The 25,900-nt window shown below is 41.2% G+C and overlaps 1 protein-coding gene across 1 annotated transcript; it reads right to left on the reverse strand.

The window, feature by feature from the left end:
- Nucleotides 1-18,531: 18,531 nt before the first annotated feature.
- On the reverse strand, nt 18,532-19,401 carry LOC127222525 (prohibitin 1-like). Its single transcript, XM_051184709.1, has one exon. The coding sequence runs from the start codon at nt 19,345-19,347 to the stop codon at nt 18,532-18,534; it is 816 nt and encodes a 271-aa protein (XP_051040666.1). The 5' UTR covers nt 19,348-19,401.
- Between the last annotated feature and the right edge of the window lie 6,499 nt (nt 19,402-25,900).

Here is a 25,900-nt window from a genome sequence, read left to right on the forward strand (position 1 = left end):
TGTGAGTGTATACTTGCACAGACATGTCTATGAAGTCTCAGCTTTATAGAGCACTGACATGGTGCATGGGCGCCTCTCTCTCTCTCTCTCTCTCTCTCTCTCTCTCTCACACACACACACACACACACACTCTCTCTCTCTCTGTATACTTACCTGTCTTTCTCTAAAGGTTTACTCTTTCATTTTTGGGGGTGCTGAGGATTGAACCCAGGGCCTTGCCCATGGTGGGTATCTGCTCTCCCATAGTTTCACTTCAAAATATAGCTGTATGTAAATCTTGTAAATTTAACAACATTATGTTTATATGTTCAAATTTGAAGTATGTAGAGTTGGGCATAATGACGCTTAAGTCTGTTACCCCAGATATTTGGGATACTGAAGTGGGATAGTCACCTGAGCCCTGGCGTTTGAAACCATCTGGCAATATAGTAGGATTCTATTTAAAAAAAGGAAAAAAAAAACCCAACCCAAATAAATAGATGAATAGATGTAGAGTATAGTACCACGGAGAACATTGTTTTGGAGAGTTTTCTAGAAGGTTTGGTTATGTGTCTTCCATTAACTCCTCATGCTGAACTATGGGTATCCATCTTTAATTCAGAGTTTTCCACATTGGATTAAACAGAATCAAAGTGTTGTCAAAATAGTTGTCATGTTCAGACTCTACTCTCAGGGAACCCGATTTAATGGGGCTGGAAATGGCACTGGACATTGGTTTTTTTTTTTTTTTTTGGAGATCCCTTGGTGAAATCAGGGCTGATATCCACTCAATCAGTCTGTGTTGACAAACAATCATGGGCTATGTCCAACAATGTCCATATTGTGATCTTGAACTTGCTAATATCTTTCTTGACTCATCATGATCATTGCTGGAACCCAGAGATGTCTCAGCCTGTGAAATGGAAAAGCAGTGGAGATGACTCCAGAAGGTCCTAAAGTCCAGTCATTGATCAAGACTAGAAATCTAAGTGAATCAGTTTGAGAATGTGTGGCCTAGTGGTGAGGGCTCTGGAGTGAGATTGTCAGCTTGAGTGTGCTGGCTCCTTCATTGAATGTCTGGCTAAGTGATTTTGGACACTCTAACTATGTGTGAACCCGGTGAAGATATAACCCCTTAGATCTTGAGCTAGTTACGCTGAAGGAGGATCCAGTCTTGTGTAGCAGGTCTTGGTTACTTAACCTCTCTTGGCCAACATTTTCATACATATAAAACAGGGATAGTATCATTATATAGTCTTTATAGGTTAGGTTGTTGAGCAGATTGATTGAAGTAATACTGTAAGCCACTTGTGCTAAGACTTAGTATATAACAACCTACACATATTTTGATATATGTTCAAAGGCTAATTTCTTTCAATTACTCAGACTGTGTGTAAATCTTAGTGTGATGTTCTAGTGTTGTGATGTGGGACCTTTTGCTCATTGGACCTGGACAGTAAGTTATATTCATCATATTGCTACTTACCTGAAAAATAAAGCCTGCACCCATTGCCTTTATTGTCTTTAATGACAGTTCTTTGGGTAGATTCAGTGCATTTTCTTTCTTCCTTTTACTTTTCTTTTTTGACATGGCTTCTTTGTGTAGTCCTGACTATTCTGGAACTCACTGTGAAGACCAGGCTGGCTTCAATCTCAGAGATCTGCCTGCCTTTGCCTCCTGAGTGCTTGTATTAAAGGTGTGCAACACCACTGCCTGGTTCAGTGCCTTTTCTTAGAAACCAACTATAGACTCAGAAAATAAATCATTCATTGCTTGTTCTTATAAACTAAAGGGGATAAATATAAATATAATTAAAAAAAGATCTAGAGCTTGAACACAAAGGAGATTAGTAGAAAAGGAAAGAGCACAAGACAGAGCATCAGGAAGTGAAGATGTTCAAAATGCATTATAAAAATATGTGAAAAATGTCATCATGAAACCCATCATACTTTCTACACACACACACACACACACACACACACACACACATACACACACACACACACACACAGATTTATTGGAATGATTTACAGGCTTCAGTCCAGCTAATCCAACAATGTCTGGCTATGAATGGAATGTCCAAGATTCCAGTAGTTGCTCAGTACATGAGGCTGGATGTCTCAGCTGGCCTTCTGTATATTTAGAATCCCAAAGAAGTAGGCTTCAATGCCAGTGAAAGAATGGATGTGCTAGCAAGGTGAGGCAAGCAGAGAGAACAAAAGCTTCCGTCCTCCATGTCCTTATAAGGCTTCCAACAGAAGATGTGACCCAGATTAAAGGTGTGTCTTCCTGCCTCAAGACCAGGATCACACAGGTATCTTTCTACCACAAAGGTCTGGACTAGAAGTAGATTCATCCATTCCAAACCAAGTGAAAACAAACAAACAAACAAACAAACAAAACCCAACAAACCTCTCAACAGGTATGCCCTCCATTTCTGTATTTTAGTTCATTCCATATGCCATCAAATTGACAACCAACAATAGCTATCACATATGCTAATAAAAACATTAAAAAGAATGAAATTCTTCCTTTAATAATAGCTATTATCAAGAATGACATTAACTGTGTTCCATGTATAATCTTGTGTTTTGCATAAAACATTGACATGTTTTATTGTGGAATATTCTAGACACACACAGAAGTAATTCTGTATGTATAATATATAAATCCTCATATGTTTATACACACCCATGGATAATTTTTTTCTGTATCTCTGCATCCTCACTATTTTGACATCACAAACATTTTTATTTATGTCGTTCCACGCGCATCTAGAAAAAAGTGCTAACGGGCTGGAGAGATGGCTCAGCTGTTAACGGCTAGGCTCACAACCAAAAATATAAGAAAAGTGCTAACACACCATTGTTACACATGAATGCAATCCATACTAAAGCCTTAATTGTTTGTAGTATTTTCCCCCTTTCATAGAAGGGAGGAACAGAACAGGTAAGTAAAATCTTCAAGTTCATACGGCCAGTGTCTTAGTTGCGGTTTTTATTGCTGTGATAGAACAGTATGATCAATATTAATTTGGGGAAGGGTTTATTTTATATACACTTCCATGTCACAGTTCCTCATGGAAGGCAGTCATGGCAGGACTTCAAACAGGGCAGGAACCTGTAGCTGATGTGGAGATCCTAGAGGATGATGCTTATGGGCTTGCTCCTTCCTGGCTTGCTCATTCTGCTTTCTTATATCACCCAGGATCACCAGGGCTGGTACCACCCACAAGGCAAGCCTTGTGGAGGCAATCTTTTTTTTGAGAGTTCTTCTTCCTAAATAACTAATTTATGTCAAATGGACATAAAACTAAGCAGGACAGGCAGCAAGTGGAGATAAAGCCAGGTGGACTATTGATCTATTTGGTTCTTAACTGCTTTGACTTGCCAGTTCCCCCGGGTGAAGGAGAGCTGAGACATAGCAGTGTCTTCTCAGAGTGTGAAAAGGGCCAGAGTTCAGATTTGTCAATGTCTTTACTGTCTGAGCATCCTGCTGGGAACTGATACCCAATTTGCCAGTTCCAGTCACATGGACTTGAGCTTCCAAGAGAGATGGATTTGAGTCCTTTAGTGATGTGACTTTGTGAGCATTATTTATGATCCCTTTGTCTGTTTTCTGATGGTATACCTACCTTAGGGAGTTATTCTGAGGACTGCCTGAGTGGATGCACATGGATAACTTTGTTCCATGCTTGCCCATATTGATATAACATGTGTTATTAATATGGGGTACTTAAATCAGGTGGTTAATTATATAGGAAGAAGCTGTATATTTCTCAGAGTTTGTGTGTCTAAAGATGACTAATATAGGTAAATTCTTTTAAACCTTTGAAAGGACATAGTCTCCTTGCTTAGACTTCTTGACTTGACTGGCCAGGCAATATCCTTTGAATGACCAGGAATGGGACAAGAAAAGGATTCAGTGTAATGTGTTTAAAAACACCTTCGAATTTACAAAAGGTGAATCGTCAGTCTGTTAAATGCAAATAAATACAAGTAAATGCTAGTAGGCTCAGAAAATAGGAAGCATCTTCAGGGAATGGCACTTCTCCCTTTGAGCTGCTCTAAAATCATTTCAACACCATTTGAAAGTGCAGTGAGACCTCACAGAATATACTTCATGAGCTTTGCCGCTCAGCTTCTCTGAATCCATCCTTCATCTGGAATCTACATAGTGAGCAATAGGCTGGCTGTGAAGAATGTAAAAGCCAAAGTAATGTAAGAGAGAGGGAGAGGGAGAGGGAGAGGGAGAGGGAGAGGGAGAGGGAGAGGGAGAGGGAGAGGGAGAGAGAGAGAGAGAGAGAGAGAGAGAGAGAGAGAGAGTATTCCCTCTAAAATTAATTATAATTTGTTTCTAGATTACCTATTTTGGAATGTATATCCTATTCCTATATAGCACTGATTTGGACAACTGAGGCTGGATCACATATGGAATGCCTCACATTGTGAATTCTTCATTTTGTAGCATCTAATATTCAAAATGTAAATTTCATTCCAGACTGGATTTTATTTCCTTGCTCATATTAGTTCTCCCCAGTGTTTATATTGAGCAAATTATTCTTGTCAAAGGAAATGCAAGCTTTTCCAAGATTCTACTTAATTGGTCTCTTAATACTTCTACAGTATGTGATTGACATAGTGGATGCATTTTGACAACAATGGCGTTCCTGGTAGTGTTCCCCCCAGGTTGACATAGTGGATGCATTTTGACAACAATGGCATTCCTGGTAGTGTTCCCCCCAGGTGGAAACACTATGCTATAACCTTGTTTTCTCCCCTTCTCTTTGTTAAGTGATTTTGATTTACACGGAGCCGCCGAGCTTGACTCTCACCTTGATGGCACTCTTCTTCAGTGATGGAAACAAACGTTAAACATTTTCTATAAACAGAGAATGGGAGACTTTTTTCACTTGTGGTTTACATCACCTGGTTTTTGACCCAGGGCTTCTTAATACCCCTGGGTTTGGGATTTCTCCAAATTCAGCCACACCAGCATCATTTTCCATGACAAGCAAGAGAGACTTGTGGAGAATGATGATTTCTTTGAAGTTCTTTGTGAAAATCAAACCACTTGTCTCTAGCTGGGTGAATTTGGGGGCAGGGTGTGTGTGTGTGTGTGTGTGTGTGTGTGTGTGTGTGTGTGTGTGTGTGTGTGTGTATCTGGCTGTTTGCTTTCTTTTTGGCCATTTTGAAGTAATAGCTTTTATTATCTGATTAAACTCTTGTTAGAAACTTTGATGATATGCCAACATTTCAGAATTTTGCCTTCATAGTCTCTGAATGAAACAAAAACTTCAAATTATATTTAATTTGGTTAATTTGAACCGAAGTGTAAAATTAGAAAAATAGGACTGTTTGTGTGCCACGTGGATTAGCTAGATGGACAGGTGCTTCATTTGTCTAATTGTGCCTGCTACCTATACCTATCTTCTTAAGGTCACTGTTTTGAAATATATTTTAATACAACAAAATCAATTTATGATAAATGTGGATTTTGTTGAGTTTTGACCTGTTTATATGTAGGTAATCAACACCCTAAACAAGATACAGAAAGACCACCTCTAACCTTTCCTGGTGGCCTTTCCAAGGTGGTTAGGGAAAAGAACTCTTATTAGAATCTATCATTCTTTGAAGAAAACACATCTTCAAACCTAGTTATAACTGCCTGGCCTTTCTTTAACAAAAGCAACATTTGCTGTAATGACTTGATTATAAGCAGAAATATGCAGGCAGTAAAAGTGCTCCTTCAGTGACTGACAGCTCAGAGTGGGGGAAGGAGGTGAAATGCATGCATGGTGGGCAACAGTTTATTACAACTGCAATCAGCTCAGAATGCTCTAACTGGCTTCAGAGGGACCTAGTTTCCTGTGGCTGTAACAAAAGGGATAAATTATAGGTGACATCGTCAATGAAAGACAGCAAGATGGGGGGGGGGGAGTGGACAACCCAAAACATCAGATGTGGTAGAGGTTAGAGAACCTTGTTGAATTGTTATTCAACAAATGCAAGTTTGTTTGCAAAGACCAAAGAGGCAAATGGTTCAAGGTACACGTTCAATAAGAAGCAGCAGAGAGGGTGCAGTGAACACTGGTCAAGGTATCCACCCTTCATTAAATCAGGCAATTCCAGGGGAGCAATGCAGAAGTGGGAGTTCAGAGTGTGGTGGCTGAGACAATGACATGTAGGCAAGGAAGTTGTTAATCCCAATTAAACAGGCATTCTTTGTGATGAGATAGGTCTGAGTCCTTTTCCCCCCTCTCTGTGGGTGTTTGATATTGTTCAGACAGCTCAATTATAGGATTTTGATGTCTTTAGTGGCTCAATCAATCATTTGTAGGAGGGTTTAGGTGTCTGTGTGTGGTATATGCTGAAGAGGAAAGCAGCGGCTCTTTCATTATAAGACAAGTGGGGCTACAGCTGGGGTAACAAACTATTTCAGATTTAAATTGTCTGAACAAAATTAGATCTGAAAAGAATAGCGTGGGAGACAGAATAAGATGAAAGCCACCGTTTGGCTAATATGCCAGGCCATATTTAATTTTATTATGCTATTTATGCTACATCATTTAAACCAAAGCATGTGCAAGCCAGTCCATAAGACAATGAATGAGTGAGGACTTCTATGCAAAGAAGATGGAGAGTGGTTACCACAGAGTCACAAAGGGACACAGAGAAGAAGGGAAGCAGTTACTGTGGTTGAGCTTCACAGTCAAGACAGATTAATTTCCCAAGCCAGGGCATTGTGCTGATGATGTCAGGACATGGGGCAGATGACACCATGGGTAGTAGCGCTCTGTTGGTGTTTTCTGCAATCTTGCCAGCTATCTAGCAGGCTCTCCATCAGATGTCTAATGGAGATAGTTCTGTTGTCTTTCACTGTGATTTAATTCACCAAGTTTAAAGGTGGAATTGCTTCCATCTCAGGAGGAGAGAAAAACGTACCTTTTCCAGTGTGCAGAGGCATTTTCTCACCAAAAGGTACATAATCCTTATACATGCAGGCTCTTTTTCTTTTTTTGCAGACATGGTCTTGAATTACCCATGATTTGTTGTGGGCTCTGTCAATATGCAGCCCGCCAGCAAGCCAGTCTGATGGCTGTATTTCTTCTACAACAAAAGTGTCTTATATTGCTTACACCAATGCTAATTCCTTTTAGTGCCTTCAAACCCTTTCTCTGAGAAGACTAAGAAAACCTTGGATTTATCAGGATCAGAACACAGCACTGTCCAGGACATTTTAATTATGAAATTAAACCAACCACATTATATTCTGATTAAGCAAACCTTCCTTTCTAATTCTTCAAATCACATTTTAATAATAATCTCTCTAACCTTTGGATTATTAGTCTCGTTCAACTTTCTGTTTGCATTCTTTGGATGTGTCTGGCTAACAATGATTTTAACTTTCCATCTTTCAGCTATTAAAGACCTTGACCTGCTGGTCTCAATAAAAGAGTTATGAACCATGCCCTGCTAAAATGACTTCACTCCCCTACTTTTCCTCTCACCCCCACTAAATTCCCTTGGTGGGTGATAAAACTTTGCATAGAAATGGAAGCATTTGGTCTCTGTTAAAGCTATTTATGGTGATTCCTCTGCCACAAGCATTATACTTGGGGCAGGCAGATGCTCCTCTTTTAGGACCCATCTCATAATATATTCTTTCAGGATTCCATGAAGTCCTTTGGGGCCAGCAAGTGTGGTCACATAGTGCATCTTCATCTAGGGACTCAGTGCATGGCGGGGCCGGGGGATACACAGTGGGAACTCCACCTTTAATTTTGTTTTTTAAAGAAAGGAACTGAAAATAATTTTTGATTTCTCTTTATCCTCTTCTTCCCTTTCCTTCTTTTTAAAGATAGGGTTCCATATAGCCCAGCTTGGCCTCAAACTCCATATGCTGCTGAGGCTGGCCATGAATGTCCTATGCCCCTGGTACCATTTCCCAAGTGCTGGGAGTACAGGTATATGCTGTCACATCTGGCTTCATAATTTTTTCGCTTTCAATAAGTGATTGGACAGCAGTTGTCTGGAAAGAAGGAGTATTTTGTTTCTGCAAGGTTACAGCGTGGATGAGCCCTCTACAGGCTCAGGTAAGGAGACATGCTTTGTGTTTAATTCTGAGATTAAGCTTTGTCAGCTGCTCAGATAAAGAAATCACAGCTTTCTAATTTATCATCTTGATTATTACACCGATTTAAGAAATTGAAAATGAATACCTGGGCTGGGCTTTCTGTGTTAAGTATGAGTACCCGAGTTTGGATCCTCAATACCCAGGTAAAAAGCCAGGTGCAATGGCATGTGTCTGTAACCTCAGTGCTGGAGTCTGAGACAGGAGGATGCCTGGGTCTTGCTCAATAAGCAGTGTCTATAAATCAGTGAGTTCCAGGTTCACAAAAAGATCCTGTCTCAAAAAAAATGGAATGGAGAGCAGTAGAAGGCATTGTGACTTCAACCTCTGAGCCCTATACCCTTGAGCACACATGCACAGGCATTTACTCAAATACAGTGAACACATCAAAAAGAAAAAAGAGAAAGAGAAGGAGAAGTAGGAGGAGGAAGAAGAGGGAAGAAGGAGAAGAATAGAGGGAGGGAGAGAGGGAGAAAGAGAGAGAGAGAGAGAGAGAGAGAGAGAACTCTTGGCCCATCCCAATCTTCTCCAAGAACAGTAGGGCTGAAAGCTGTTGTGACCACTTAAATATCTGTTTAAAGAACACATTTATAAAGATCATTGTATTTTTTAAAATAGACAAGTTTTTAGGTGTATACCAAAATTGACCGAATGACAGATTTCTCTCATTTTTCTGTGGTGTCTTCCTACCCTAACCCCAGTCTGCATCCCTGCCACAGTGCATAACTTCCTCCACTATCTACTTACCCAGCAGGGTGGTCCATTTGTTACAACTGATGACCCGACCCTGGCACACTGTTATCACCTGAAGTGCATTGCTTAAATCAGCTTCACTCTACTTTGTTTCTGGCTAAAATAAAATTTAGCTGAAACTCTCCCTTGTCAAAGCTGGGAGAACTTCCACATCAGGTTCTCAGGTTGTGGACAAGATCATCTTTATTACTCTACTGGTGAGATGCCTGGGAGCCATTCGAGGACAGGGCTGGCATGAGGGCCAGGGCCATCCTCTCCACCTTGTCCTCCCCTGCCACCATGCCTGCAGTTCTACAAGAAGACTGCACAGTGACCATCGCTGCAAGGCAGTGTGCCCAAACAGATGATCCAATTTCACCAAGACCAAATTCTTCTACTGTTTCCAGAAAATGATTTCCATCTGTGAGGCGCAGGGAACTGAGTTCTGAGTGTTGCATGGCGACTTTCTTCTCTAAAGCTGTGAAAAGTTGAGGCCGTGGAAGGAGGTTTGGAAGAGGACATCTGTTTCTGTTTGTCAGGGGGAAAAGTCAGTGTGAAGATTGGATGGTGTGCTGCCCCCAAGCCACCTGGAGTCCCTAGCACAAAGTCTGGCACAATGGAGACAGTCCCGGATTTCCTAAATTAAAATTTCTGTGCTAAAATAATTTATGAGCCAAAAGAATAAAAATAGCATTTTAAGTATCAAGTTGCACTAGGAGCTGTATTAGGAGAAAGACAAATGGTTCATGTTGATGGGCACAAATGTATACAGGATGTTTGCAAAGTGTGTGTGTATGGAGAGTCAGCATCTCTTCCTTTCATGCTGCAATTGGCTGACATTCCCCCTTTATATGGCCTGATCATGGCCTGATCTTTGACTGTTGCCACTACTTGCTTTGTAACTGCCTCTCAGGTTTCCTGTGTGAAAAATGTCACAATCAAAAATTGATTCAGAAGCTCTGATACCAACTTTTGGAATAACTTTTCTGAAGTCTGATTTTTTTTTTTTTGGAAAAACAACCCTAAAAACAAAAAGCAATACTTGACAAAAATCCTCTTGGAAAATAGGATTATCTATGTGTAGTGGAGACATAATTCAAATAAGGTCATTAATATTAGTCAATTTAAATTCACAGAAACAGGGAACAACTCAGACCTCTGGTATTATGAAAAAGAACTACCAAGTTTTGTAAGAACTTCCCTTTTGAGAATAAGAATTTGACTGGGATTATTTTACTTAATTCTACTCATTAGACATTGTCTTTGACCTGGACACTCCACTGAATGCCATAAATGCATGGATAACTGAAATGCCTTTTGTCTTCTTCAGAAGCTCACAGACTGGCTGGAAGAATGAATTGTCACCTCAGCAGGTGACAATTGTCACCTCAGCAGGACTTTGTTTTGTTCACCACTGTACTCCCAGGGTTGTGAGCAGTTTCTGTTTTACAATAGGTGCTCAACATTGCATTATAACATGTTGGAAGAAGATTCTGAATTATCAGGTGTTTGTGAGGCAAATAGACAGTAGTGTGGAAATCGACAGGTTCTTGCCTAAGTTCTGCTGTTCTTGCCATGATCTAAAGAAGATCATCAAAGTTGCCACTCGATTAAAAGCTGGTGTATGGATGTAGAAGTTCATGTAGTGTTGACTTCCTGCATAGAAAGGACAAAGTTTAACCCAGGATTTCTTTAAGACATCTAAGTTTCCAAATATCCTCACGGTAATTGATTCCTAACAGGAGAAAGAGTTCATGGCATGGAAAATGGTCTAGAAATTTTAATCCAATAGCATCTTGGCATGGGCCACAGATAATCCTGGCTATCTTGTAGCTGTGTCACTCATGGCATATGGGTTTCTTGACTAGAAGAGTGACCATAAGTGGAATCAAGGTAGTTGGTCTCCTATATGTTGTGACCAGATCCATGAGGGGTTGGGAAGCCAACAGAGTCACAAAAACGGCAACATAATGACTTGTACATTTTCTCAAATGTCTTATAAAATGTGTATGAGCAATCATTCAATGGCATGATGTAGTGTTTGGGTGTGTTCTAAGTGTTGTTCTGCTGATTGAATACCCTTCTTTCTTTCTGATGTTTGACACATGTTCATACCGCATCTTCCATAACTTCTAGTGTGGGGGTCTTTAAATGGAGAATTGAAAGGCTCAGACTGAGAATCTGAGTTGAGAATTTAAGCACAGTTGTAAAGCAACTTGAGGACGAACCTCCCTATGTGTCTATGACTTTTGCAATGGCATTGTGTAAAACTCCTGACTCCTCATCAGCTCATTTTAACCACTTGCCTCTGTTCAATCTTTTTGAAATAATAATTTTTTTATGTTTTATGTTTTAAGTCATAAATTTGCAATGACATGTACAATGGTCAAAAATACCTTCAAAAGCAAATGCAACAGAGTCTAAGTCAAACTTCAACTCGGTGGGAGGGAGGGATGTAGATGCCCACAGCAGAGTAGCCAATTAGCCACACTTGGAAAAGGTTTTAGAGTTTTGTTAGGTTTTGACATGGGTAGCCTGTAAAGCTGTGGTGTTAGTGATCATCTAGATTATGTGACAATGAGAAATGACACGTAAGGTTTTCATTGGGCAGGGAAGTATATCTCATACTTTTATTATAATATTAAACTTACTTAAAGAGAATATAAAATATAACATTGAAAGTTTGGTAGGCAACAACAGAGGGATTCGTTTCTTTGTGTTGAGAGTAACAGCAGTCTTAGGGTGTTTGGTCTTCAGAATGAAGACCTAGATCTATGACTTTTCATCACTGGGTGCCATGGGGGCTTCAGCAATCTCTACATGCCTCTCAGAGGGCCTAATGGTTGCACCCTGGACATCAACTCAGACTCAACCTACCAGGATCCAAATAGCACTGTTAGGAACTTTGAAGAAAGCATCACCTTCATAACACACCAGCCATTGCTCTTAGTTGTGATAGACAAATCTATATGAATAAGAAGAAAGTTGGCCCAAAGGAATTGGGAGTAGCTTAGTGGATGTTTTGAGAGGCCCATAGTGTGGATTCAGAGGGTAAGATGCCAGAATGAGCATTCTGCTACCTGCATCAGAACCAGTCATCAGCTGCAGTCAAGACAGATGCAAATATTTGTATCACCTAGTATTACAAAGTTATTTTAACCTAACCCATGTTGATAGCACAGCATATGGTCCTGCCACCAATGTGCCAAAGACCTGCCTGTGGCATCTACTTCCACCAAGAATCAGAGCAAGACAGGAAACTGACTTCTTGTCCTTTCTTGCAATTATCTTGTCTATCCTGAATTAAGTCCAGGCTAGATGGCTGTCATCTGTGTGAGCCTTGTTATCAGTAGTGCTAAGACAGATTGTTTTTGGCATTTTTAGCATTCATAGCACTTCAGATGGAAATGCGCAAAACAGAGAAATTCTGTGCAGTATCAAATATTTCTGAGGTTCAGCACAGCCACATCAAAACTACCAGGAAGGCTCTTGCTGCAAAGATGTGCGCCTATACAGCTAGAAAATATCCAGGAGAGAGTCAAGAAGACTCATCTTTGCTTTTGAGGAAAACAATCCACTGAATCCAAGCCTATCGGTAATTTTCTTATTATATCTGGGAGCTGCTGCTTTATGTTTCTCAAGTAAGGAAAAAAAATGAGATGGGTGTGCAGGCACTAATTTAGCACCTTTAAAGATGGAGGTGATGCATGAGTACTTGCATGTGCCTGCTGGAATGGACACAGGAGTAAATGTATTCCTAATGGGATAATGGGACTGCTCTCAGAGCTTTCATCTCCCTGCTTAAGGAGGGTTTGGGCAGCTGTGATTAACTTGACAAATCAAGGAGAGGATGGTTTGAAGGGATCAAAACAGCTGAGCCAATCTGGCACTCCTTTCCCTGCATCCTTGAGGGTCTCATCAGACAATGGCTTGGCTTCATTCTTGGTATAGAGTCCCTGTCAGCATTCCAAGCATAGGTCCCAAGGATGCTGGATGCTGAAGTCAGGGCCAAGATTTTCTTGGCTGAGGGCCTCTGTGTGCCCAGGGAGGCTGTCTCTAATCCTATTCTGGAACAGGGGATAGTGGGGGAAGATTGCATTGACAGATAATCAACCAGCAGGTATTACACCCAAGGTGGCCTTTAGATTATATGCCATTTACATATTTAGTAAATATTTATTGAGTACCTACAGAGCTCAAGACACAGGGCCAGGTACCTTGATGAACATAGACAGATATACAGGAGGGGAGGGGGCAAAGCACACAGATCATAGACCTGAGTGGATTCAGAAAGAGACTTTTTAATATGGTACTATAAAAATAAAATGTATCGCTTTCATCGTGAGCTACCTTGGGCTGTGAAAATTCTCTTTGGAAAGTTATGTCTGTACCTGTGTGGATGAGTGCTAGACCTGCTTGGGACTGGTTAGCCATGGTAAAAGAGGGTCCCAAACCATTATTCAGCCTTTTGGAAGCCACTGCTGCCAAATCCCAGATGTGTGTGTATGAATGAATGCTGGGCACACAAGGCAGCCTGACTGGGAGACTTTCCATTGCCAGTTTAAGATTGAAATAATATTCTTCATGTTTCAACTTGAGCCAGGCGAACTCCTCTGTGGCTTTCTTTGCCTTCTGTAGGCACACAGTGGAGAGAGCTTGGTGGTTAGGAGAACGCCAGTGTATATTCAAGACTCAGATTCTCCCCTAAAGAGAAGAGCCATTTTTCCTATGTCCTGCCAACTCTTTTATTATAAACACAAGAAAGTGTATGGCTCAACTTCTGCAAAAGTTACCCATTGGGACTGATCTGTAGTGTGGGATTTGGGATGAGAAACATGGTCCTCCTTCAAAGACAAATCCTTAAGGAACAGTGTTGCGGGCTGTGATGGAGAAGGTCCAAGTGCTGCACACAGCAGAGGATGAGTATTGGGAGGTGTGGTCTGATGAAACTTACAACCCAACAATGGCCATTTCAAGCACAAAGGCTGTACAGGCACTGAAATGGGTAACAACTCCTAGGAGGCTGGTGGCTCTTCTGCCCACTCTCCTGTCTTACTGAAGACAAGGCACAGAAAGTGGGTGTTGCCTAAGTTTCACTCAGAGAAGTAAAGAGCAGGTGCCAGCTGAGAATTCTCATCACTATGCTGCAATGGGTGTGGTGACAGATTTCTCTTGAGAAGAGGGGAGACACAACTACTGCACAGAGAATCACTGCTGCCATGGTCAGGAACTCTGTCCCTTTATGGCCTTTGGTTCCAGCCCCTTTGGTTTCCCTACAGACACAAACTTCCCTGGATATGGCAAATGGAAACAACATAAAGAACAGCATCCCATTCCCCACCTTCCTTTTCTGGCCAGCTTCACACCCTGTCTCTACCCTTGCAGTTAGGGCTGATGTCTCATGCAGTTTGCAACTCTAGTAGCTGGCCCAGTGCCATGGCATGCCATATAGGAATTGGAGTGAGTTGATGCTCCTTCTGGAGTTTTCCCTGCCTGAGGCAGGGCTTTAGGAATATTTGATGGCAGTGCTCTTTTTCATGACTGTGTTCACAATTCTTGAGTCTTTGGGGGCTCCCTAATGACATTGATATTAATGTCTTGGTTACATTGCAGTTCTTGCAGAAGAAACAAAATACTTGCATGCTTTCTTCGCAATGAGGTCCAGTGGTCACTGCCTAGGCTGAAGACTCCCAGGACTGTCCCGACGTCCTAGTGGGAGTGAAGACTATGTTGGGACATTCAAACCCATCAGTGCCAGAAAATGAGTTTTCCCTTTTATTTTTCCCAATGGAATGCCAGTTTGTGGGGAAGAGGACTAGTTACACTTATGCCTAAAACTGCCACCCTTCTGAATGTTGGAAATGCTTTTTAATTGTGTCAGCCAGTGAGATTTACATTGAGGGTCTCATGGCAAACTTTTGATTTCTGCTGTAGGTGCTGTTGCCTTCTACTAATTTTGTGACTCTTCCTGACTGTGATGATGAGGTGAGTCAGGGGACTACAGCACCCACCTTCCTACAGTGAGGCAGTGAGTAAGTGAACTAAATCCATTGACATTCACAAAAGAACAGAGCTGGAAGCAAGATCCAGATGATGGCCTTCAGGTTGGAAAAGCTGCAGTAACTCCAACAACTCAGGCTGGATTTCATGTGAAAAGTAAACAAAGGGGTGATAACTTCTGGGGTCAAGCTTTTATTTTTGTTGTTGTTTATAGACAGATTGTGATTATAGACAAAGGTGATTTTTAATGCTCTAGGAGGCATTTCCTGATTTAGAAATTAACAATAGGTTTTAGATGGTAGTAGAAGCTGACATTACTCATTGTTCAATGTATGGAAATGACAACGTGCCAGTCATACACTTAGGACATTGATTGAGACCCAAGTCTACAGGGAGACAATAGTGTTTTCAAATACTTTCACCAGAAAGCTTAATCTAGAGCATATGCAGTGCATGGTAAGGTTCTGAGAATTATGCCAGCAGGTAAAGCTGTCCCCAGTTGACTCATGAATAATTCTTACTTGGAAAGAAAGAGGTTTGTGAATCCACAGTTGTTCAGGAGAGGATGAACTCACTTCTAAATACCAATACTAATTTATGCAGAGAAAAATGTCCATTTCTGGACTAGTGTGATTCACACAAATCCCTGGACAGTAGGGCTGAGACCCAAAGTCTTCACCTCACTCAGGGATTTGTAGAAATATCAGTTCTTGGATACAATTACAGACCCACCGATTAGGAAATGCTGGGGATGGCTTTAGCTATCTGTCTTAACAAGTCCCTAGGTGAGTCTGAAGTAGCCTAACGATCGAGAGTTGCTACTGTAGACTAATTTCCGTCTGTTAGGCTAGCTGGAAACATACCCCTCCCCCAAATATGAGGCCATCAACATCTTCCTGATTTGTGACTTGTCTCCTGGTGATCATTTCCAGAGAGACCATGCTGCAGTGGTAAATTAAGAAGTTCCCATTCTGTTTTTCAAATCAATCTGTCATCTAAGATGTAGTTCCTTCCTCCCAGGAGCCCAAGGTGAGCCACTAATATTACATTTCTAAATCTGAGTTAATCTGTTTTATGAACAAGAGCCTCAGTCAGAAGCAACCATCCTTTCTGTATTCATTTTCACTACACAAAGAGCTCACCAAACCATTCATTCATTCATTCATTCATTCATTCATTCATTCATTCATATGTGTGTGTGTGTGTGTATGTGTGTGAAAATAAAAGTGAGGATTTGCCATCAGCAATCCAGAATGCAAATAACCAGCATCAGATAAGTGAGTAAGAGGAAAACTACAGAAAATAGATCTTTCCGGCAGGTTGATTATTCCAGCTTAACCATTTTATAGGAGAGAAATTCCACAACTAAACCCACCACACATTCAAAATGGTAAAGTGTATATTGGAGCTTTGTTTATCTATTTATACTAAAAGCTATCAAAATTAATGACCTGTTTGCCCCCCTCATAAAAAAGGTCTTTAAAATGAAATGTACCTACCTTTAAATTAAGTCTGATCTGATTTTTTTCCTTCCAGGGACTATCTTAAATCTTCTCTGCTTCATGACTACTTTATAATTCTGTCCCAGAGGATGGAAGTAGGTACCAGCCACAGGAGAATTTGATGGTGGTGCAGCTTCCATTAGAAAACAATTATTACCTGGGTGACAGCATGTGCAGTAGGATTTGTTTAACCTTTTGTTTAGAATACTTAAATAAAATTTCCTACTTTATCTTATGGATTTTCTTCTGGGGTATATTTATAGCTATGCACTGATGTGGGGATAATGTGGCTTAGCCACCCTCCTCTCTATCTCTTTCCTTACATTTTTCTGCCCTCTCACTCTTGCATGGCATTACTTGAGCCTTAGAAGGAGGTATACCACATATTTTGCTGTACACATATCTTATGAAAGGTTATAATAAAGAAAATATGTCCACAACCTAACATCTATGTGTGTGTGTGTGTGTTGAACATGCATTTGTACACATGTGAAGAGCTCCAAAAACCTATTTGTAGCAAAATTCCCCAGCACAGTCCAGTATTAAGCTCAGCTCTGGTGTCATGCACTGGATCTATGAATTAGATCATCCTACACATCCACCACTTATGTTCCTACACCTTTACAGATGTAGGTAGGTTACAGGAGACAAAAGATAGAGAGAAGGGCTGTAAAATGTCATTTTCTGGGTGAGACATAGTCATTGCAATCACTAACTCACAGCAGCTGTGTATCGGTACTCACAGCTTCTGCACTGGTTCTGTAGGAGAAAGGGTCCATCAACAATTAAGCATGGACAGAGGAGGAACCTTATACCTCACTGCTGAACTATTTGCTATGAATAGATTCAGGGAAAGTCATTGCCTTCAGCTGTATACCCACTGATGATGATACCAGACTACAAGGAAGAGTTCCAATCTCATGGCCAAACAGATGGTCCTAGTGAAACTAAATGTGTCACAAAATTAAACCAAAAGACAGGAATCTAGTAAAAGGATTATAGGGATAGGGAAGGTATATGGGGGAGGTCAATCAGGATATATTATAGTCACCTATGAAATTGTCAAATAATTAATAAAAATTAGAGTTTAAGAAAAACACATGGCATATATAATGAAAGTGTAAACACTTCCACTTTTGCCTTTTTAAATCAGCATCTGGAATGCTATTGTATTTTTATATTTAAAGAGTTTATGCCAAAGAGTGTAGTAATGTATGTAATGAGTAACAGACTGACACTCATGTGAGAGGTACCAGTATGATCATGGGTTCTCATTCTATTCCTGTCTTTAAATGCTTTAACTGTTAACCCTGCAGGAATATAGCCTGGATCTTGTATAGCTGGGAAAACAAGGCTAAGAAGTGAGTGAGGGTGATTGTTCTAGCTTTTCCTATTGAACATATTCAGATAGGTTTCATTTTGGTTTTATGCTAGAGACCTGATAATGAAAAATGGTATTTGAGGTAAGGAGGAAAGAAATACATTAAGTGGAGAAAATGGATATCAGTAAGCTAAAAATGCAGCTTTAAAGACACAGGGGCAGACATAGGGAAGCAGGGATGTTTGGAGTAATCAATCCCACATAGGCATCTCTAGTTCATTTTACCCATCTGTTGGGCCAGATGTGTTACCTACATATATTTCTGTTCTGAATTGCCTTTCTTCATTGATGTGCTCCTTTTTATAGAGAGCTTCTGTTGGTTGGTGAGATAAGGTTTTAAATCTAAATATCAAATACAGTAGCTGTAAGAGTATTTATGTTACAGGACACAGATCTAGGCAGTTTGACACTGAAGCCAAGACAAAAAGGTACTTCTGGTCTACCTTTCCTTCACATTAAGAAAATAAATACACAGGGAAGAAATGCCTGAAATAGTGATAAACTTGAGATCTGTAGATTTGTACATAGAATGAATCCAAATACAAAGATACACTAACTGGTTGACTAACCAAGGGAGTGCCATGTAATACTAACTCTATGTTGTTCTTAGAGTTGTCATGAAGTATGCTGATAGTTCTTCTTCTTCTTTTTTTTTTTTTTGAAGTGATTTTGCTTTTATTTCCTTCATGTTAAGCTGATCATGAAATTTCACAATGATTTCTAGGGTAGGGTAGAAGGAAAGCATATTCAGAACGATTGAGGCCACAGTATGGTTAGCCTGAGAAGGTGCAAGCAGGGAGGCCTCACTGGGGAAGCTGGAGGAGCATGGACTGCCCTGCTGGCAGGTAGGTGATGTTAGGAGAGCGTGAGAGCTGGTAAGCAATGTCCTCCGCAGCTTCCAGCTTACACAGCTCAATCAGGCCATCCCCTGCGGTGGCCAGGGAGTTGGTAATCAGCTCAGCTGCTTTGGAGTCACCCTCAGCAGAGATGATGGCTGCCTTCTGCTGCTCAGCCTTTTCCACCACAAATCTGGCCCTCTCTGCTTCTTGTTGAGCCACCTGTTTGGCTTCCATTGCTTCTGTGAACTCCTTCTCGAAGGTCAGATGTGTCAGAGACACATCATCCAGGATGAGCCCAAATGTCGCTTCTCTCTCTGTGAGGTCGTCCCTCACCTGCCTGGAGACCAGCTCTCGTTGGGTGATCAATTCTCCAGCATCAAATCGAGCCACCACCAACTTGAGGATCTCTGTGGTGATGGATGGCAGCACCCACTCATCATAGTCCTCACCGATGCTGGTGTAGATGCGAGGAAGCTGGCTGGCCACCGGCCGGAAGAGGATGCGTAGTGTGACGTTGACGTTCTGCAGATCTTTGCTACCAGTGATGACTGGTACATTTCGTGGTCGTGAGCGGCAGTCAAAGATAATAGGTTTTTGTACCAAAGGGATGAGAAAGTGAGTCCCTTCCCCTACCACAATGTCCTGTACTTCACGGAATGGGTCAAAGATGACAGCTCTGTGACAAGCATCCACATTATAAAAGGCAGAGTTCACCACATTTCCTGTAGCCGCTAAAGTTAGGCCGAACTTTCCGATGTACTCAAACACTTTGGCAGCCATGACTCCTCCTGTTGCACCCACTCACATCTGCTTTCACGCTGACCTCCACATGAATTCCCCCTATGCCGATAGTTCTTACTCCATGACCTCCTGTAATTTGAGGATCAAAATAAACCCTGACCTCTTACCTTCCTTAGGTTCAATCAGTATATCAAAGTTCTTTATTTTTCTCTTGTACAGAGTGAAATCAGCTCTCTGAATGAAAACCCAAGTTTGATAATAGATTTAAAGTTATCTAGTGGTTTTCCAACCTTCACTGTCTTCTTAGGGACTGCAGTAGGTGAGTCATGATTTGGGACCCAAAGGTAGGTCTTGACATTGTCTTTTCTAGAATTTCTGTCTGTAATCTGCCTTAAAATTTGTTTGTTTGTTTTTTTTTAAGTACAGTTTTTGTTTGATCACAGTTTCCTGTTCTTGTATTAAAAATTAAAATGTTATGATCTTGATTAATGGTGCTTTTGCTTTAAATGTGACCTGTGGGAACCTCTATTCATCCAACTGCATGAATACTTTCATAGGGTCTGTCTTTGGTGGCCAGGCGTCTCATCTCATGTCTCTGCCCAAGTAAGTTTTTCTTTAGTGGCTCTTCTCCAGAGAGACCCACACAATTTTGCCAACCTGGATCCCTCTTCCAACATAGGTCTGTGAAGCTACATTCCACATTTCTGGTAGGAGGTCTAGGGCTCCATGCACATCCAACAGTGTGTGGAAGTCCATCTCATTTCTTAAATTATGTATTCTAAGCCTTAACTAACACCACACACACACACACACACACACACACACACACACACACTCACTCACAAACTGTCATGTAGATGCATGCAACAAACAATCACTTCTCTAGGTCTTTGAAGTATTTTCCTTCTGTTGTGTTTGTCTCTTTGCAGCTCTCAAGCTCTTTGCATGGCATGGGTATCACTTACTCTTGATCACCTGCTGCCATAGGCCCTGGCAGAGACAGTAATGCTGTGATTCTTCAAGTGTTAACCCTGTTTCTATAACCTGGGGTTATCTCTTTCCATACCTGAATTTCCTGAGTCAGAAACACAACTTTTGCTCTCCCAGAGTTTATCTTGATTGTTACCATATGTCAGGGCTTCCTGATCCTGATGGTACACTCAAGTAGCTGCAGAGCTCTAGAAAAATGCTAAGGCCTATTTTCTTACCTCTAGAAACATTGGCTTAACCTGTAACTGAGTGTGATTGTAAATCTTCATTGTCAACCTGACTAGATTTAAAACCATCTAGAAGACAAACCTCTGGGCAAGTCTGTGAGGGCATTTTCAGAGAGATGTAATGGAAGGCAGAAGATTCATGCAGAATAAAAGGGGGAATATAAGGAAGTCTGAAGAACCTCTGCATGCATCTCTGCTTGCTTCTTGAGTATGGGCACAATGTGACCATCTTTCTAATGTTGCTGCTGCAATGTTTCCCCCACCACAATGGGGTATATCCCCTCAAATCATGAGTCAAAATAAGTATTACTTCCCCTAAGTTGCTTCTGTTAGGTATTTGTTACAGCAATTAAAAGAGTAACTAATATAGATGATTGTTCCCAGTTAATTATAGTGGTGTGTAGGACTGAGAACTCCCATCCTGGGTAAAGGCTTTAAATGATAAGTACCCAAGTAATAACAATGAAGTCTCCCCACATCTCCATGTCTTGACAGGGATGTTATCAGCTCTCATTTCTGCAGCATCTAGGAACTTGCTTGAAGTACAGATGTCCTAGCCCATCCTAGACCTACTAAATAAGAAACTAGAGTGAAACAGACATCAGTTTTAACAAGTACCTCCCTGCATGATTCTGTTGCAGGCTGAGGATTAAGAACCCCACCATTCATCTCAAGGAGACTCTTAAACTTCCACACATTCTCTGGGTCCATTGTACTCCCAGAGTCTCTAAGTCTAGGCTCCAAGGCTTTGCAGTGGACTCAGCCGCAGTGCCTGGACTTTGATGGAAATCTCACTATGCTTGGAATCGTCCACTCTCATAAAAAGGATGACTGATATACAGACTTTACTGAAGATGCATGGAAGGAAGGAAGGAGGTGTTTGTATCACACATGCCAGAGAACAAGTCTATGGTCATTTATAATAAATTCCTTGTCTTTTGGCTGCCTTGCCATTTCTGGGGCTATGCTGCCCTGGTACCATTCACCACTCAGCTTCTTCCTGTTCCATTGTATGTCTTCTGGACCATCAGAATTCCGCCTTCCTGTGTTAGTCTCCTATCTTCTCCCAGAAGGCATTAGCTGAACAAAACCTACCCTTTACTTGGTTTCCCTTGTCAGCAATTACTTCAGTTTTTCTTTTCCTTCCTACTGTATAACCCAAAGCCAAGTGGGTTATGACAGATTCAGTTCTTATTGCTAGAGAGAACATCAAATGTCATTGTTTCAATCTGCCAAATAAATGACAAATAATAATAAAAATAATAAAACACCACCACCACCAACAATAAATGATGATGATGATGATAATAATAATAATTCCGGCTGTTTGCTTTGCCTTCATAAATCTCCAAGCTACTGATTTGATGACGCCTCTTACACACTTTCCTTTTTTGTAGGCAGTGGAATTCCTTGGGATGGGGGAGGGTTCCAGGCATGCAAAACCTTTATTTGTTAGCCTCTGAAAGGATGAGCTTGGTCTCCTTCACTTCCAAGTGGGTGATGAGAGAAACATTGTACTTCAAAATTTATAAAGATGGGAAATTTTCTTCAAGGAAATACATCCTTCAAATGTCAAAGGACAACTTGAAGTTTGTATTGGACTTTTCTAGAAATAGGAGGTGCTGCTGAATAAAGCAGCTTGGTGGCGATTTTGAATGTGTCCAAAAATAAGGAAGTTTTTACTTTCCTTGACAAGGAAATAAAGATAGTGAATAGATTATTCAACGGACTGCTGATGTGGCCTAATATCCCTCCTGGCAGGTGCACTCTGCTCAAATATACATGATAATACTTTAAATGTAAATAAGGTTAATGAATTTTAATATTCCTCTGGATCTTGTATGCATGCTTCCATTTGCATAGTGACTTATTTCGAAAGTCCCTTTGTAAATATTGCAATGAAATAAACATAAGTGATGAGGACAAAGAAGTGCATACAATTAACTCAGCAGAAAGCCCTCCAGGAAGGCAAATCGAAATCCTATCACAAGATCACAGACATTAGGGATGGGCGAGCCCCAGAAGCAAGCCAGCTGATCCTTCTTTACAGTGGGGAATTATTTTTTTAGGGTGCTTTCAAAAATGTAGCTTCGTTTAAATTGACGGGCTTCAGGTGGCAGAGGGCAGGGTTTGCTTTCACAAGGACATTTGCTATGCTTCATCTGAAGTGCGATGGTCTGGGAGATGTGGGGTGAAATTGAAGAAAGGAGGCCCTACCAAGCCACCTGGGGGCACATACTAGTAAATGGGGTAGCTTCATGCTGGGTACCCTCACCAGGTCTTGATATTATTCTGGAGAGCATCATAGTGCATATCTTGTCTAGAATTTTCAGGAAGAGCAATGTTTAGAATTTTCAGGGGGAGTGATGGGTTGTTCTTTCAAAGCTGTGCTCTTGGAATCACTTGGGTTCCCCATGTGTCATGTGTCAATGGCTAGATACAGAGTGAACATTCAAACCACGTGGCACAGTTATTATCAGTGGAATGTACACAATAATGTGTGTCTCCCCCCATTTATGTTCTGGTAGTGTTTGCCAACTTGATACTAGCGAGAGTCATCTGGGAAGAGGGAGCCTCAACTGAGAAAAATGCCTGCATAAGATTGACTTGTAGGCAAGTTGGTGGAACCATTTTCTTGATTTATGATTGATGTAGGAGGGCTTAGCCCACTGTGGATGGTGCCACCCTTAGACTAGTGGTCCTCTGTTGATAAAGAGAAAGCTGAGTAAGCCAGAGAGAGCAAGCCAGTAAGAGGCATTCCTCTTGGCTTCTGCATCAGTTCCTATCCTGCCTTCTCTTCATGATGGACTAAAATCTGTAAGGCGCCTTTCCTCCCCAAGTCATGGTGCTATTACTTTTGTCCTGGTGATTATCACAGAAATAGGAAACAAGCTAGCACAACTTGTAAGAGGGATAGACTACATAGCCTCTGAATATTGTCTTGAAACCGAGTCTGTTCAGCCGGCAGAGGGAGCTCCAATCAGGCGAAAATGAAATGAAGCCTTCACTTCAAAGGAGGCAGATTTCCAGTGTAGAAGGTCAGGAGTTCAGGTGGAATTTTCTGAGGAAAAACAAAATGATACAGAGAGAAAAGAAAGAGATCAGAAAACTGCTGTAAAAGTAATAATAACAAATTTAAAATAGGAGAGGATTGAAAGGCATGATTAGCAGCTGTCACTACCTCAACTGACAAAGCTGGTTAATAGTCCGTGTAATCCAAGTGCATAATTTCCCACCCAGCACACATCTCCCCAAGACTGACAAATGAACTGCATGTTACTTTAATTACTCGAGTCCAAGCCATGCCTTTCACGTAGAAGGAACTACAATGGTAAAAGCTAGCTTCATGTGCATTTTCCTTCCTTCCTTCCTTCCTTCCTTCCTTCCTTCCTTCCTTCCTTCCTTCCTTCCTTCCCTCCCTCGTTCCCTTGCTTCCTCCCTCCCTCCCTCCCTCCCTCCATACAAACCATGGGGCTGAAGGTAGAGACTATGATGAACTTCTCTGTTACTGAGATTTGAGAAGGCCTGGAGAGCCAAACTGCCCCACCCCGAGTTGCTGGGCATCACAGCACAAATACCATGAAATTCACCATTAGATTTATTGTTTTATTTAGTTAAGTATCCCACAGAAGTTCATACATCTATACAAGCACCCTGCCCACGCCAATGCCCAGTTTTCACTTCCTCCTTTATTCACTCTGGCCTCTGCCACTGGAGACAGGCAGCGGTCCCCCTAGAGATTCCAACTAGTATGGGACAGAGTCAGAGTGGAAAAAAAGTGGGGATTTATTTTTGTTTTTTGTTTTCCATTCCTTAAATGTCTGACAGGTGTCAAACGCAAACAGCAGCAAGGTGAGTGCAAAAGACATTCTTTTAAGGCTAAGCATACTATTCCTTTAAAGTATTCTAGTCCTGAAAACTGGATAGGGGAGAATGGCCCCTTACATTTCAAACATACTGAAGCCCCCTCTTATAGACACACAGATATAAAAATGTACACATAATTAAAAAGAAATGTAAATTCTAACCCAACCCCAAATTATTAAAGCTAGTCAGATGGTTCAGTGAGTGTGCTATCAGTATGCAGACCCGAGTCTTGATCCTGGCTTCAATGAGAAATCTACCCATAACAAAACAGAAACAAAAAACGAAAAACAAAAGGACCCCATGAAGACCAGCTGAGAAAGACACTTTACACAACCTAGGCTGTGCACATCCACGGCGTACTTGCAGCCCTCCCCCAAGGTGTTTTTCATGGTCAGAACTTAATTATTTTCTTAGCTTTACCTGGTTTCAGTTGTGGAAGCCCAGGCTTATCTATTTTTGCAATTAATAATTATTGTGACACATGTGCTTTTAAACTTGGATTTCTTGTGACCACTTAAAAAGAATTTAAGTGTTTTTTTCTTGGGTGCTGAAGCAATTGGAAAGTCTTAGAAGCACTTATGGCATCATAGTTATCAACTATTTATGCAAATATGTCTATCACAAATGTGAACTGAATAAAGGGATGTCTCTTTTCATAGTCAGAATTGTACTGGTAGTAAGGGGACCACCCACCTGCAGCAAGGCCTCAAGGGTACAATCTGAATAGGGAAGGGGGGCTTGGATTTAGAGCCTCTAAGGTGGCTGATGGTGGTTAATTTCCTTAGTCCTCCTGAATGTGAACCTTTGATAACTAATTATTCAACATTACTGTTTTCTGAATGATAAATCATTCCATTTTAAGCCATCATAGATCCTTTGGTGCTGTTTTAAAGCCTCTCTAAAAACATTTTATGCACTGGACAATGAACTCCATATCATCAGCTGGGCAGTAACAGTTGACATTTGTTCTTTTTTTCATCTTTTATAATTTTTTATTTAGAAGCAATCTTATTTTACATTATCAATCCCCTGTTCCTTCTCTCTCCCATCATCCCATGTCCCCCATCGACCCTCATATTCCATTCCCCACCCACTGCCCAAGGACAGTGAGGTCATCCATGGGGGATCATCAGCCTGTCACATCATTTGGGGGGAGGATCTAAGCCCTCCTCCATGTGTCTGGGCTGACACATTCCCTCCATAGGGAATGGGCTCCTGTAGTCCACTTGTGCACTAGGGATAAATACTGGTTCCACTATTAGACTGTCCCATGGACAGCCAAAGCCTCCTGACTGGCACCCACAATCAGAGGGCCTGTTTAGGTCCAATGATGGTTCCCCAGCTTTACCACTGGGGTCCATGTGCTCTCACTAGGTCGGGTCAGCTGTTTCTGTATATTTCTCCAGCACAGTCTTGACTGCTTTGCTCATGTCCCCTCCCTCTCAACAACTGGATTTCAGGAGTATGGTTCAGTGCTTAGCTGTGGGTGTCTGCTTCTGCTTCCATCA

The sequence above is a fragment of the Phodopus roborovskii genome, unplaced genomic scaffold (genome assembly GCF_943737965.1).
Source record: "Phodopus roborovskii unplaced genomic scaffold, PHOROB, whole genome shotgun sequence".
NCBI classification, from domain to species: domain Eukaryota; kingdom Metazoa; phylum Chordata; class Mammalia; order Rodentia; family Cricetidae; genus Phodopus; species Phodopus roborovskii.

Coding starts and splice junctions, on each gene's coding strand:
- LOC127222525 (XM_051184709.1), bottom strand. CDS start 19,347: ATGGCTGCCAAAGTGTTTGAGTACATCGGAAAGTTCGGCCTAACTTTA.